At 40.6% G+C, this 16,481-nt stretch overlaps 1 protein-coding gene across 1 annotated transcript in view; it reads left to right on the top strand.

Annotated features, from left to right (window-relative positions):
• atp11c (ATPase phospholipid transporting 11C (ATP11C blood group)) overlaps window positions 1-16,481 on the top strand; it is a 68,653-nt gene that overhangs the window by 35,581 nt on the left and 16,591 nt on the right. Inside the window, exons 5-19 of the mRNA XM_088080952.1 lie at window positions 3,949-4,029; window positions 5,231-5,338; window positions 6,883-7,011; window positions 8,069-8,157; window positions 9,338-9,388; window positions 9,809-9,873; window positions 9,967-10,048; window positions 10,141-10,291; window positions 11,730-11,927; window positions 13,267-13,437; window positions 13,811-14,022; window positions 15,281-15,352; window positions 15,454-15,527; window positions 15,620-15,723; window positions 15,858-16,039. Coding sequence (XP_087937078.1) covers window positions 3,949-4,029; window positions 5,231-5,338; window positions 6,883-7,011; window positions 8,069-8,157; window positions 9,338-9,388; window positions 9,809-9,873; window positions 9,967-10,048; window positions 10,141-10,291; window positions 11,730-11,927; window positions 13,267-13,437; window positions 13,811-14,022; window positions 15,281-15,352; window positions 15,454-15,527; window positions 15,620-15,723; window positions 15,858-16,039 — 1,769 coding nt within the window. The remainder of the gene's footprint in view (window positions 1-3,948; window positions 4,030-5,230; window positions 5,339-6,882; window positions 7,012-8,068; window positions 8,158-9,337; window positions 9,389-9,808; window positions 9,874-9,966; window positions 10,049-10,140; window positions 10,292-11,729; window positions 11,928-13,266; window positions 13,438-13,810; window positions 14,023-15,280; window positions 15,353-15,453; window positions 15,528-15,619; window positions 15,724-15,857; window positions 16,040-16,481) is intronic.

The following is a 16,481-nucleotide window of genomic DNA, read 5'->3' as shown; positions in this document are numbered from 1 at the left end:
ACAGTAGCTGAAGGTTTTGTGTAGGTTTGAGTTTTCTCAGGAGGTTGCTGTTGCAGTGTTTTTCAAGAATGATACTATTGACGCATAAAAGGGCAGTTTTCACCCTCACCTTGTTCCAGAAATGATGGCTGTCCTTGATACAGCACTGTGAGGTTTGTCGAGTCTGATTTCACACAATATTTTAGTGTGAGATGAAAGATTTTTTTTTTTAGAATCACTGTTTATGGACTGATACTAAAAAAGACACTGCCATCATTTATCTCTTTTTATATCTCTTCTGCTGAATAGTTGCCATTGAAATTGTCGTAGAAGTGCCAAAGATAAATCAGAATCAAACAACATTTATGCTGAAAGTTGGCTTTGTAAAGCCATTCTCTCTGTGCTGTGGTCACCCTTTGTCAGGTTTGGGCCATCTGGCTGCTGCATCAGAGGGACATGATGTCCTCAGTCCTTCCTGCAGCTGCATTTTTCTTGCTATCTGTGATCAGCCAACCTTAAATCCAGTCACGGGAATAGGCAAAAATAAAGTATTCGTCACCTTTTGCCAATGTTCATCACATCAGTGGAAAGGAGGGCTGGGTAACAGGTACCAACTTTTAGGTACTTTAAGGGGTACCAGCTGAATTCTGTCTGTACTACTTAGAACCAATTTATGTTAAATCCAGCAGTGCCAATTGCTGGTACCTGAGAATGCATCTGGGTGAAATTAGTGAGTCTAACATGAGGCAGAAGTGCAGCAAGAAGATGGGAAGCCAACCACAGGGCTCTAGGACGCTCTGTTGGCTTCCCAGCAAGCCAAAAGCAACAATTTAGCAACAATCTGCTGCTATAGTTTTGTGTCTTTGCTATTTAATTATGTTATTGTATTATTTGGCAGTAGCTTAGTATAACTGCTGGACAAGAATATTAACTTGATTTGTGACTAGAAATGACCAGCCGAATTGTGATTTGTCTACCGCTGCTGCTTGTTCAAAAATTACATTTTTGTTATTACAGAGAAAGTACTAAAAAAGTTACCACTGGGTACCGGAAGCAGTACCAGTATCGGTTCAAATGTGAGCGGCACCCAGCCCGAGTGGAAGTTGTTTTCCTTTGAAGATTTGGTCATGCCAAACAGTGGAGCACTAACTGACTGGGTTAAACCTCGAGGCGTTCGATAGCCTATAGTGATGTGCAAGGTGTAATGAGTCTTAAACACAGAGTGACATATACACACACCGTCAAGTATATACACACCTTCATGTATACACACCGGCCTTTTGAAGCATTGAGCACTCTCACCTCTGGCTCTCTACACCTGAGGCTACTGTGGCAGAATCATTACTTTTTTGCTTCTGTCTCACTGGAATCGCCAACCAATACAAATATAGTGCAGACTCTCCTCTGAATCTGCACTCCTCCAAATGGTCGATGTGCACTAGTCCATCTCTGCCTTGTAATTGATTTATCCTGCAGTTAATTGTAATCACAGTAAATCTCGGGTGGGAAAGTATCTCACTGCCCTTGCACTTTGTGTGAGTGAGCGGGTGTTTGTATGGGTACAGAAAGTGGCTGTGGGACACCAGAGACTGCTTCACAACGCATCTCCTGCTCTTCCTCGAGCTGATGTCTATCTGACAGCTTGTAATGCTTCTGGTCAGAATACCAACGAGCTGGATGTGTTGTGTTTGTACGTGCTGGAATACACACTCCTGCTCGGGAGGGGACCAGCCTGCATTCTGCAGGATCAGAAACACCAAGATAAATCCATCTTATGATGGTTTTAAGGAACAAAAACACACAAGGCCATTTGTGTACTGGGGCTTTAGCTGAGCCTTGGTCAGGTGCTGCTCCTAAACTGGTTGTTTGGGATTACCTGATCCCTTGTGATCCCCTTTCCTACTCCATAAAAACCCACTAACATCTGGCTTTTGTATTGATGAAAAAGTTTACAATTGGCACTCACTCCCAAAACAAATGACTCTGGAGTAGACGTGGGTATTTATTGGCTCCAGCTCCGTTCAGCTCCGATCAGCAACCATGAAAATAGGAAACACGAATAACACAGTAATTTTAGCCCTTTTGCGGATGTGATGCAATGACGGGTTGCCACAAAATACAGTCCATCCTTGTCCAAGCAGAGCTCTAACATAGATATTGTCGGCACCAAGTTTGAGAGAGACTGATAAACTAAAAGATACAAAAAAAGTAAACACCATGACATTTTCACTGGCCTCCGTGCTGCTTTTGACTGTTTGATACCTGTTTCATGGCCCATCTGTGACATAGACTATCAACACACCAGTAGAAACAAACAAAGAAACAAACAACAAATAATAATAACAGAGCCTTGTACACAGCTTTGGTTTACTTGCAATGGGAAAGCAGTCCATTGTCTGTTTTTAAAAGAGTTCTCTCGGGGTTAAATACCTGTATGCACAGTCTAATTTTGATGGAAAAGGGTATTATTCTCATGAAACACAAAAATGAAATGCAAACATACCATACCTCTAGATCCCTCATGCAGAGCTCGGGCAGGTAAGGTGAGTCCAAAAAAGCTTTGTGTTGGCCCTCTCCCATGCCTTGGCAGAGACACAGAAGTGTTGGCATGCCTGCAGATTAAGCACTCTGCCCCTGGCCCACTTGATTAAAAGTTCTGGTCCAGAACCTCCCTCACTCCCTTCCAAAATGTAAATGTCTCCCTTGTGTTTCATACTGATGAACCAAATTTGAGGAATAGTAGAATTGCCTCGCAGAAACAGACTACACCCTGCATTTAGAGGGCTCTCATCTTCTACAACACACGTCTTCCTCTGTAACCACAAACACACATTTGTTGCAGTAAGAAGTGATGTATAGAATTCAGTAGAGTTTGAAGGTCATATGTTTATTGTTGAGTGTTAATCTCTATAAACAGATAGATCTGCATGTTTGTAGTCTGAGTAGTATTGACCATGGGTGGATTATGAACGGGCCCCTGGGTTCAGACAGGCAAAAGGCCCCACCACCTCTCCTACATAGGAGAAAAACACACAGACTTTGAGCTGGTTTTGCCTCTTTTTGTTGTTGTTGTTGTTTTGCATCTGTTTTTAGTTGTCAGCATGTTTTTGTGGTTTTGTGTTTCTTTTCCTTTTTTATTTCTCTTTTTACCTCCTTTGCATGCCATTGTTGTTGTTTTGTGTCTCTTTGAGGTATATTTTTTCTCTTTGTGGTCATTTTGTTTCTTTTCCTGGTCAGTAAATGTACAATTGGGTGGCATTTTGTAGGTAAGGTCAATGGGCCCCTGACATTCTTGGCCCCCGGGCCTGGCCCTGTAGGTCCGTTCAGTAATCACATAGACTAATCATGTTTGAACGGCAAGTAAATAGTTTGTCTGGAGAGGCAGAACGCATCAACCAAAATTCAATCTCAGAACTCATTGGCTATCTCCTGATGACGAGTTAGCTTTATAATAGCTTTTTATTAAACTTATCAGCTTTCGAATTAGGCGTGGGGTGAAAATAAATACAGCATAGTATCCCAATATTTTGCATGGCAATATTGTATTGACACACTAACATATTGATTTTATTTCAATATGTAAATTATTTACATTACAAATACAATACAAATTCAACCTTTAGTTGCCTGACAACACATTTCGACAAAGTTTTCCCTTGGGGACATAATCTGCAGTTGGAAAAGTTATTTAACAGCAGTATATCGCAATATATGTTACCACAAACTCAATATATCATAAAGCGTTTAAAATCGCAATAATATTGTATTGTGACTTAAGTATTGTGATGATATCGGTTCATGGGGCCTCTGGTGATTCTGCAGATATCTGATAATAGAGAGTAGCCGAAATGTACGGTTAACAAAAGAGGAAGTACTGGCTTAGTAATCTGCACGCTCCACAACATCAGGCTGAAATATTTAAGATTTTTGGAGTTTTAATGTTACATTTCCCTCTCTTTCCCTCAACAGGTGATAGTGGACACCCCCACCAGCCCAGTCACCAGTGGCCTACCCTTATTTTTTGTGATTACAGTAACCGCCATCAAGCAGGTAAGATGCTGCCTAATGAGGCCGATGAGTGCTGATGGTAATAGACATTTTATTGTGATTTCTATAGCAATGCCCTCATTTCTTCACATTGTCCCTCATTGCATTATAGCCCTCCTCCCTCTCCATATAACATAATAAGCCCCCCTGCCCTCATAACTCCCTTGCTGTGATTTTTGTATGAAGTACGTGACTAATGCTCTCTTGGGTTTTGTATTAATGTGCTCTGCTGGTGAATTCTGATTGGAGAGAAGATGAAATGGGCTCTCGGGGAATGCGTGTGAGAGAGAGAGAGAGAGAGAGAGAGAGAGAGAGAGAGAGAGTGTGAGTCTATTACAGAGATACAAATTATCAAGGGGAGGGTCTGTTTCTTTGACTCTGTTGCTTCCATGTCCCAGCTTTAGATGTATTGTTCTAGGATTGGCTTTTTAGCTGGTCTACTGCTGGGGCTTTGAAATGCACAATAGAGGGTGGACTTCCCTCCGAAAATATATGGGACGCACTGATAGCGCTGGACCGCCTTCAGCCAGGCTTTGAAGTGGGACACCAGGGCGGTCTGCCCGACTCTATTAGTCAGGGTTAGGTGAACTTTATAGTTCAAGTGACCATCCGTGGAATGCCTCCCTTCCCTCTCTCCCTCTCTCCATCTCTGTCTCTTTCCCTCTCTCCCTCTTTCCCCCTTTCATCCACCTGGCATCATTTTTCTGCATCACTCAACCACACTTTCCCTCCTCCTATCACCTTTCCCGGTAATCCCAGTTTCTGGCTCCAGTTCCACCTTGGCACACACTCCGGTTTCCCCTCTCTCCCCTCTGCATCTCTGCACCATCTCCTCTATCTCCATCACTATCTTAAAGTACTTATGAAGTCTACACTAGGCTTTGTGCCTTATGCTGCAGCCCCAGGAATTATTATTTTTTCCCGACTCAGTATTATTTCATGGCGTACTGTTCCAATGCACTGCTGGACAATCGCTATCCCATTCTGCTGCTGCAGGCACTCTTTTTCACATAATGATGAAATACTAAATGTAAAGATTGTATTGTATGCACAGACATTTCTTTGTGTCTTATGCTTTTCCTTTATGATTGGTGCGAGGTCCTGTCAACATTTTCCTGTCAATGTCCTGTCCCTCAGAGATAAAATGGACTTTTTGTTGTACTAAGCAAATAACGCAATTCTGATTTTTGATCTGTTGCCGTAGGGCTATGAAGACTGGCTACGACACAAGGCTGACAATGAGGTGAATAAGTACTCAGTGACAGTGCTGGAGCAAGGCCGGAGGATACGAAAGGAGAGTGAAAAGATCAAGGTAACTTTAAGAAGCCACATCCCTTGGAATAAATATTTCCTCACAGACATGGCCAGGAAGAAGCTGCTGGCAGCTTGGCACGACTGTGTTTAGAAAATTATGCACAGCGGAGAAACATGCTCTGTATGCTGAACTGATTAGATGTTCAAACATGGGTGTGATGGTTATCAATGTGTGCAGGGTGTTGCATGCAGCTTATTCTAATGCATTCTTATCTGTTTGCTCTAAGTAACAATATTTTTCAAATGTTTATGGGTGTTCAAAGGTTAAAACATGCATTAAATGGACAGATCGCCCCATAATCAAAAATACATATTTTTCATCTTACCGAGCCATTTATCAATCTAGATTATTTTGGTGTCTGTCATGGAATGCTGGAGGTATCAGCGATGTCTCAAGATAATCCATAGACCATGACGGGAGCAGCTTCATGTAGGAACTTTTTTCTTTCTACCTTATCAGCGGCAGAAGGAAGTGTGCATTCACTTGTGGACGAGAGGCTTGTGACAGCACGAGATGTAAACTTTGATGATAGCTCATCGGCTGAGCTGTAACCTTAGCTAGCTCAGTGATACTAGGTAAGCTAGCAGCAGATGCATGCTTTCTTTTGCACAGTGATATGTTTGGGGGGATGAAGTTTGGTAGAAAGAAAATAGTTCCTACATGAAACTGCTCACCCCAAGGTCTGATTAACTTCAGTACCCAGGTCGTTATGTCTGGAGAGAGACATTGCTTTAGAGTTTTAAAAATATATTTCTTTGCAGCATTGAGCACAACAAGCCGAGTGCCATCTAGTTATGTTTTAGTGGAGAGATCTCTATGACCGATATCTCACACTCTGAAGTTCACACCAAAGCAGTTTAGACTCATTAACAGCACCACAGTTAAGATCGAAATATATATATATATATATATGTACTGGATATATTTTCTATTTCAGGTTAAACTGTCCCTTTAAACAATAATTTTCAATATTCAAAGTGAACCAAATGACTCCTTCTTCTGTGAAACGGCTGCTTGCGTTGCTGACACCACTGAGAATCAACGTCCAGCTGTCAAAACCAAAACACAGTTGCTTTGTATAAACCTTTGGACAGCTGCTCCCAGCACAGGAGCTCACAGAAGTTCACTGTAGGCTACCTCCTGGCACTTTAACAGACTCAAGTTAAAATAAACATTTAGCAAGCCAAAGAGCCAGATTTTCTGTGAGTACTTGGCAGACCAAAGCAGAGCTTAAAGGACAGTGAATATTGACCAATGGTCAGACAAAGGACTCTGCAGGAATGCTCATGTTGCTCTGTTGACGCTATATCTTAAAGTAGGCAGTTGATCGCTTACAAATTAGCTGCCACAACTTGAAAAGAAATTGGCAGTGATGTAAGTTTATTTTGGAGTCCATCTGCTCCCTCGTGGTAAAATAGCTCAAAGCTGTGATTGTTTAAACTTCTGTCACTCATCCTGTGCCAAATCCGACCGAAGAGGAAGGAGAAAGCAAACTGTGAGAAGTCTTAACAAGTGGTGTTTGGGTGTGCTTCTTTGATCAGGTTGGAGATGTTGTGGAGGTGGAGGAAGATGAGACCTTTCCCTGTGATTTAATACTGCTGCAGTCCAGCAGAGATGATGACACTTGTTTTGTTACCACAGCAAGTCTGGATGGAGAGTCCAACCATAAAGTAAGATGAGCCACTCCGCTGTCCTCATTTATTTTCATAACAGAATGATTTGGTTGTAATTATTGTGAGTATTTTAATACCAGGTTCTTGCTTGGAAGAATAAACTTAAAATTTGTTTCCATAAAGTTATATTAGTTGTAAGTTGCACCTAATGGTTTGATAAATTAGGGTTCCTGACTTAAAAATTCTTGAAGGGCACTGAGTTCAGTAATCTAAATGTGTAAATGTGGTGTTTTTTAGGATTAGGAGAAGGGAGGTGGGTGTAGTAGAGCATATCTGTATCTTATGTTTATTATATAGTTTTTTATAATTAATAGCAGGGGTGTAGTGCTGCCGGAGTGCGGCTGAACAATGCACTATTCTCTCCTAGTGAGAAAATAGAATATTCACATTTCACATAATTCACTTGAAATTCTTATCCATTTTTTAAGCGCTTGGTCCAATGATCACTAAAGCATGTATTGCAAGAGAGACAATAGAAGTAAATGTATAGTCAAAGTTGTCATGTTGACATTTAAGGTGTTCTGATGGATTCATTAATGAACTAATGCATTGATTAACATGCAAGAAAACATTCCATTGAATGGCAAAGTGAATACAATTATTTTTTCTCAGTCTATTGTTTGCTAGCTAGTAAAGATGACAGGCAGCGAATCATCCTTTTATTTTATATTTATAGTAGACTAATGTATATAAACTTGCGACTGTAGAAACAGTGGCTGCATAACCTTCAAAACAAACCACAATTCAATGATGTGTGTCTCATAGGTGCGCTGCAGAATTCAAACAAATGACACTACACCCTGATTAACTGGGATTTGAATCTCTTCATATCTAAGTTGTTTTTAAAGGTTGTGAAGCTATATTTATCAGCCTTGCTTTAAAAAAAAGTTTTTAAAAAAGTATGTTTTTGTGCCTTTTTGTGCCCACATATGGGTCACTCCTGCCTTCCTGTGATGCCCGCATGTGAGGGTTAGGGAAAGACAAAAATTATTACTTGACCTGAGCCGGTCAGCGCTCACACTCTTGTTTCTCTCTGCCTCTCTCACTCCTACAGACACACTACACAGTGCCAGACACAGAGAAGGATCTGGAATCTCTCAACGCCACCATTGAGTGTGAACAGCCACAGCCTGACCTTTACAAGTACGCACTTATCGTGCGGCCCCAACAGGTTTACACCACAAGCATGTGTTGCCTGTGGGCAATGGATTCACTCAGCGCCAGCTGAAAATGTGCTAAATGACTCTAATATTAACATGTAGATTATACAGTGGAGAGGCTTTGGCATGCCCGAGTATGCTCATGTTTGTTTCATATAAGGAATAGCTATAGCAGGCCTGGTGTCTCCTGTAATATTTGGTCTGCTCAGCACAGAGTTGATTCTTATTAACTTGAGCTCAGTCAGCAGACAGCCTTTGGCTCCCCCTTGGGGAAAGGAGAAGGGACATTGTCATTTAGCCAGACATCAGAATGGTGTTTGAGACGAGCTAGATCTAAGTAAGCCATGGCGCCAAATACTTGCTATTCAGAGTCAATAAAACTGACAGCGTGCTGCTGGCTAACCACTAGTAATTAGTTGGCTCTCAAACTTCTCCCCCTGAGTACTTACAGTTGCATAAAGTAAATGAACTCGAAATAGATTTGGATACCTCAAGTTCAAATCTATTTTAGTTTTTAGCAGATTGGATAAAACATGCAAAAAAATCACATTGTTTTGTTTTTTTCAACATTTTATTCTCTACTATTTCTTTTTCTTTTATTTATTTTTTTTCTTCTTATCTGCCTTGATCTCTTAGCACTAGATTTTTGGTAAATGTAACCATTTTTATAGTGGTCAAAATTGACAGTTTGACATGGAAGACGGTTAAATCTGTTACTGTTAAAAAACTTAAAAATTGTTAGAAATGAGAAAACTGTTGAACTGTTTGCGAAAAACAATAACTTCAGATTTTTTTTAATTACCAATGAATTCTGAACAATTAGGTTTGTTTTGAGTTTTGATCAATTAATTATCTCTAAAATATGAGGTAAATTACACTAATATACTGATGGTAAACTATTGATATGCAGGATATCAGCATGTTGATCAGTTTTACCCAACCTGAAATCGCTCTTGCAATGTGCCTTTCTCTGTGTTAAGACAGCGAAAGATACAGTCTCAAATCTAACTTTTTACATTTTTTTCATCTTCATACCTAATCATTGTCTTTAAAAAAGTTTTACTGCAAGACAAAAACAAAACACTAAGAACAACAGGAGGAATACATAAACAGTGAATATGTCTTACAAATGACTTCTAAGTCTGTATTTCATTTTGTTCCAGGTTTGTTGGCCGAATGCACATCTACAAAAACGATCAGGAGCCTGCAGTGAGGTGAGAGCACTCACGCACAGCCTACTTTTAAGTGAGAGCAAAATCAAAATACAGTTGCTTAAGCACTCATTTGTTTCCCTTTGCATCACCAACAAATCATTATTCCATTGATCCTTCATTGCAGACAGGCATTAAAATTAAAACAGGCTGGCATGGCTTCAGCCGCTGCTTCCAAAGCACTCCCACAGGCATTTATCATTGACTGTTTTGTAATGGCCATATAAACAAATGCCAATGTCCTTCTCAAGAACACTGGAACCGGTGTAAGCCCAGACTGCAGTCATACTGTGTATTGTCACTGCGTATTTTAAAGTGGATGCCAGCTCGCCTGCCAGGTTTCCATTTAGAGAACAGAGGAGTGTGTGGATCGCACAGCTTCTCCATGACTAAAGTGTTTGATCCACTCATGTGATTGTGCAGGTCTTTGGGCCCAGAAAACCTCCTGCTGAAAGGGGCAACTTTAAAGAACACCCAGAAAATCTATGGTGAGTCAAATGACTGGGACTCTATTACAATAACTTATTTTAGTGAAGATAGCCAAAAGGCTAATCCCTCTTCTTCTCCTTTTCTCTCTCAAGGTGTTGCAGTTTACACTGGCATGGAGACAAAGATGGCTCTAAATTACCAGGGCAAGTCGCAGAAACGCTCCGCTGTGGAGAAGTAAGTTCACAGGAAATGGTTTAAACAAGTTAAAAATACGCAGCATACCTTTTGACAGTGATTAATATGATTTCTCATATATTGTTTTTTAGGTCTATCAATGCCTTCCTTCTGGTTTACCTTTGCATATTAGTGAGCAAGGCCTTAGTGTGCACTACTCTTAAGTATGTGTGGCAGAGCAAGCCAGGACAGGATGAGCCTTGGTACAATGAGAAAACCCAGAGAGAGAAGGACACCAATCTGGTGAGTGCATATTTTAGCAACCCGCCTATCCTTGTTGTCAAAGCAATGAACTGTGAGTGTCTGATGGGCATAACAACAGCCCAGACCAAGCCATAGAGGCATTACCACTGCTGGGAGAAGAATAGCTAATAAGCCTTGATAGCACTGCATTAGTACACTCTTATTATAGTATGTGCATTGCAAATGTTACTGCGGTTAATACTTACCCTGTGAAGCCTTGTAGTTGTAACTTGCGAGGACGCAGTTCCATCGTATGAAAGTGTTTTACAAGCCGAGCCTCCTCTGAGCCACACTTGTAAAATTTCTCTCAGCAAAGTGGCCATTGCAGACTTACATTATGACAAAGCCCATTTCATTAACTGATAACCTTCTGCCCTCAATTGACTGCGAACATTATGATACAACTTTGTGATTTCCATTATGTCTTTATGTTGTTGGATAATTCAGGATGAGTTATGTACACAAAGTGCAATGTAGCCAAGACAGGGTATACATTTAAAGTTAACGTCCACTCAAAATGTTTTTTTCTTATGTTTGTGTTCCCTAAAATGTCTCACCTTAACTAACTGACTTGTATCTGTGGAAAGTTTGTTACTACAAAGGTGTTTTTTTACATTTTGACGTTTCTTTGCTGAAGCAAGTGATGTCTGTTCACTTCCCTAAAATCTGAGATTTAAATATATGCCGAGCACGATAGATTACATATGTTACTTATACGAGAGACTATTGCCATCTAATAAGGGACTTCGACATAAAACCGACAAAGAAAACTGAAACTTCCAGTTAAGCGCACTTGTCAGAGAGTAAGAGTCAGCATCAGCATAGTGAAAGTTTTGACAGCAAACATGGGAGAGTGTGCAGTTTTTGGATGTAAACTGGATCCAGGAGCTTTATTTCATTATCTACCAAATACCCTATCGTAGTAGATATTATTGTATGTCCCAACCACTACTGCTGTGTCAGCCACTGCAATTTACAAGTTAACAAACAATGTAAACAAATCCAAACATGCTAACTACACTCACCATTCTCATCCGTTTGCTGGTCACTCATTATGGTGCACAGCAGATGCCTCATCTGAGTTCGACTTGGGCTCAAACATGTACGCCTGAATCATTCAGATGTTGCCTCTAACACAAACACCAGCCTTCTTGATGCACCCAGCACTTTCAACAGTTAATCTAGCACAAGCAGAGCTGCAGAAAATGGAAAACTGAAAGTTGAAAGCGAACCTTAATGCAAGCAGTGGTGGCGGGCGGTGTGGAGGCCGGATCCTGGATTTTTCAATGAGGGAGAAAGAGTAGAGTGCTTCTAGCCCATTGTCAGGGTGTTTTTTTTTAAATATTATGTGGGACAACAATGTTAAACAACATGCTTTAAAACGTGTCTGGATGAGGCATTTAAATGTGTGCCTGTGTTCTCATTTTTTTCCCAACAGTACCTAAAGATGTTCACTGACTTCCTGTCCTTCATGGTGCTCTTCAACTTCATCATTCCGGTATCCATGTATGTGACGGTTGAGATGCAGAAGTTTTTAGGATCCTTTTTCATCACATGGGACAAGGACTTCTTTGACCCTGAAATCAAGGAGGGGGCACTGGTCAACACTTCAGACCTCAACGAGGAGCTGGGACAGGTCAGGCAGATGCTCAAAGTCAAATGGAACAAGTTTTAAGAGGAAGACATTTCATTGGGAAACTTCTTTCTGTAGAGTCAGCATTCCCTCGTCTTATTAAAAATGTGTCGTTTTTTTTTTAATTAATCTTAATCTAGTCACTGAAAAGTCCTGAAAATGAAAGAATGGAACAAAATGCCCTGGAGCACTGCTTGAACTTATAAAGGTTTTTTAAGGAGCGTTCCACTGATTGTAGCCTATGGAAAGGGCTGTATAATGTCTTCTGTGGCTATAGAAAGTTATATAAACTGCCCATATGATACCGAAACATTAAAAAATGTCAAAATGTAAACCTCTTTCTGAACAGTGAATATGCAGTGTCCACGAATAACATTCATGTATAGAACAACAACTAACACTGTACGTCTACACAAGGAGTGCCAAATTTCTACTCAGTGTAGATAGAACACATCTGCCATTATAAATGCCATAAAATCATTATATTTTAACACACAAATCACTCAAATCTCATACATTCAAAGGCAGCATTTAACGCTACAAACTAGATTGTCGGGGCTCAAGCATAGCACACCTTTAATATTTTTTAGACAGGTGTGTAGGAATAAAATATCTATTAGTAAGAACAGAGAAGTCCTGCACACTGTCCTTTTACTTGCGATAAACTTTATTCAAATACTTAATGTTCCAGTCTTTAGACCTTCATCAGATTAAGTGGAAGTCAGTTAAACACTTAATAACTTTCAGTTTTTACCTGGTGAAGTGGAAAGTCAGGTAAAAACTTAACCCGATGAAGGTCTATGCACTGAAATGTTGTGTATTGAAATATCAGAATTCTCTTTTCTTAGCATTTAATGTTACAAAGTTCGTGGACCTTCATGAGCAAGCTTTTTCTATGTTGCCCTGCTTATAATTTAAAAACATTATTACAAAAAGATGTCAATTTTTTTTTCATTTAAATACTTTAAATATGAAAAAAGGAGCAAACTTACAGTTGAAACCGAGGTAAGCTTGAGTCGATCAAAAAATTTTGCCTCCAGTCTGATTTGTACAGCTACTGTAAAATATGAGCTGCTTATAATAACACCAGATTGGCCGTGCTGTCCCGACTTCTCCAGTTTTTATGGCACTTCTAACTCAAACAGAGCTGCCATAGATCAGTCACAATTGGTTTGCCAGATGATTACTTCAATTAAAGGTGATGCTTCGTTAAACTGATTAATGCAGTGTAATTCTTAATGGGAGTAATTGCATAATCTTATTGTTGGAACCTGTTTAATGGGAAACTGAATCTTTATGGGTTTGGAAGAGTCTGTAATGTTTTTTATCACGTTGCCTGCAGGTGGAGTATGTCTTCACAGACAAGACTGGCACCCTCACGCAAAACAACATGGAGTTCATTGAGTGCTGCATCGATGGATTCCAGTACAAGTACCGCGACGCGAGCTCAGAGTTGGACGGATTCTGCGTCACAGATGGACCTGTGAACAAAGTGCAGCAGAAAGCTGGCAGGGTGGGTGTTGTGGTGTCCCTCCATCTGTTGTAAAAGTCACACATGCAGCAACATATGGTCATTACATAGCTCGCTGCTCAGAAAGACCCTTCACAGGTCAGCCACATACAATCTCCTTGATATGTCAACATAAGCACTCAACATGAAGGGGCAGCAAAGTGGCTGTATGCTCTTGACATGTATGCTTGATAACACTTTACACACTGTTGCACTTAAACACACACGTTTATAAGTCAGTTTAGACAAATGATTGTAAATTAAGGGCTTTATCTTAAACTCCAGCTGCTGTTAGCATGTAGGGGGCTGTAAATAGATTTACAATATACTGTATCTCATTTGACTGTATTAAGCCATGTTCATGTTGTGTCATCAGGAGAGGGAGGAGCTGTTTCTGCGTGCCTTGTGTCTGTGCCACACAGTCCAGGTGAAGGAGTCTACAGAGCACAGTCAAGGCCAAGGGGACGGGCTGATAGACCAGGTGGATGGCTTAGGGGTGGATGGAGAGGTGCTCCACCCACAGCAGGAGCTGAGAGGCTTTATCGCCTCCTCACCTGATGAGGTTGCACTGGTCAAGGGTGCCATGAGGTAATTCAATTCAAAACACTTAATTTCTCCTCAGGGGGCAATTGGCAAAGGCATGTAGAGTAGCACAGTAGAAACAATTTAAAAAAAGGTGAGAGATACAAGGAAAGCTCATCAGCCCCTTTCCCACTGTGTGTAAAAAACGCTACCATGCACTAAAATCTGGCTTTTGTCTTTAGTTCATGAGGTTACTTCCGGCATTTTTTCACAGAACAAATGACTCTGCAGTAGTCAGAGGTATTTATTGGCTACATCTCCAATTAGCATTGATGGAAACATGTCACCCTTTTTGTGGCATGAGGCAGTGACGCCCTGCCACAAATTAGTCTCCATCCAAGCAGCGCTCAACCATCATTCCATGTTATTCAGCACAGAGATTGAAAGACTGAATAAATAACAGATATTAGAAAAAAAGAAGGAGCCTCTGTTTTCATTGGCCTCCATGCTGTTTTCACCATCTAAACTGAGATGGCTCATCTAAAGGGGTTTCTCCTAATGAAAAAACTTGTGCAACAACAAACCCTACTTTCTGGTGTGTCCCTGATGTAGCGTATGGTATGTAAGAAAAAAAAACAACAGAAAGGCAGACTCCTTTACTGCTGAGCCGTGTACACAGCTCTGGTCTCTAGGCAAACGGAAAAGAGCCTATCGCCTATTTTAGTGAGTTTGGAAAAACCTGCATATACAAAGGAAAGGGGGGAAAGGGGCAATTAATGACACCAGTATAACACGTAAATGCAAAAATAAGTGGCACACACCACTACTACAATGAGAATACAATGAGAATAATATGAGAATGACAGCACGAGAGCAAAAAAAGAAGCAGTACACATCAGTATACAACACAGGCTTACAGAAATACGTTAAATAGACACAACCTCTTGATAACGCATGAAAAGTCTGTTAAGTCATGTAACTATGCGGATTTCTACCATGACAGAAGATCCTCATTGACTTTGCATTGCCACTTTTCTTGTACTTGTCAATTTCACAGATTTTTATGAGACCGGGTTGCATGATAACAATGACAATGACATGAGAACAGCATCAGTGTGAAAATCAGGCTGTAGACATCATGAAAATGACAGATGGGGTGTTGTGACTCACTGAGCTGAAATGACTTTGTGGCACGTTATTTCAATATTAATATCACAGATTTATTTTGAAAATCCTGCACTGTATGAATTTCAGTACCACATCCATTTATATAGCATATGAGTACATTAATGGCTCATTTGTAATGATTTGTCTCCATCTGCAGGTATGGCTTCACATTTCTGGGCCTTGAAAGTAAAAACATGAAAATACTCAACAGGAACAATGACGTCGAAATGTAAGTCAATAAAAGACATTTTTATTTATTTTTATTGAAAGGTTTATATTTACTTTGCACTACAGCTTTTTTTTTTTGTTTCCATGTTGTACTTCCCAAAGGTATGAGCTGCTTCACGTGTTGAACTTTGACCCAGTGAGAAGGCGAATGAGTGTGATAGTCAGATCCAAATCAGGTGATTTTGAGATTACTGTCATTTTTCTTGTATCGACCACGATTTAGTGTTGACCCTCAGCCCTCACCGTGCTGTGTGGTTTATTTCTCCAGGTGATACACTGCTCTTCTGCAAGGGAGCAGACTCTTCCATCTTCCCACGCGTCAGACATGAAGAGGTTGAAAGGATACGCACAAATGTGGAGCGTAATGCAACGGTGGGTGACATAAGCACATTTCCTCTAAAAATCAAGTCATTTTCGTTTTATCGTTCAGACAAATTTTAATTTAAGATTGCAATGATATTGATTTTCTAGTTCTAACATTGGGTGCTGTGTGTTTTACTGTTTAGGAGGGGTACCGGACACTGTGTGTGGCCTACAAATATCTCAGTGCAGAGGAGTACGCTCAGGCAGATGCAGGATTGAGGGAAGCTCGGCTGGCTCTGCAGGACAGAGAGGAGAAGCTGATGGCTGTTTACAACCAAGTGGAGACTGGCATGAGTCTAATAGGAGCCACTGCTGTGGAAGATCGGTGGGTGCTCACACAACATAACCACACAGCTGTCACTGATAAACCTGCTGAAAAGTTGTTGAACGTCTTGCCTTGTGTTATCCTGCTGATGTTGTCCTTCCTCTCCCCTCTGTCTCAGTGCCAAGAATTTTATGAGGCCCTTAATCTCAGAATACGCCCAAAATTGACAGAAGGGGCCAGAAGTTAGCAGATGCTAGCAATAAACAACGTGTTATAAATGTCCTGCTCTGTTTACTGTGTTGTGATTGGCTCTTGGTAGTTTTGGAGAATGATTTCATTCCTTCTTTTTCTAATATTTATCTACTGTTATGCAACCTCAGCACTTCCTTTACCAGCAGCCTGTCTGCTCCCTTTTCCTGCCTCATGTCTTCCATCACATGTTACTGGATTCCTGGTAGTGTGACGCCCAGTGGGAAGAGGGTTATCTAATTTCACTTGAGTA

Source organism: Plectropomus leopardus, chromosome 8, assembly GCF_026936395.1.
Source record: "Plectropomus leopardus strain MGB_pleo_1.0 chromosome 8, ASM2693639v1, whole genome shotgun sequence".
Classification (NCBI taxonomy): Eukaryota; Metazoa; Chordata; class Actinopteri; order Perciformes; family Serranidae; genus Plectropomus; species Plectropomus leopardus.
The sequence above is the reverse complement of the archived record's forward strand: the minus strand, read 5'-3'. Positions and strand labels throughout refer to the sequence as shown.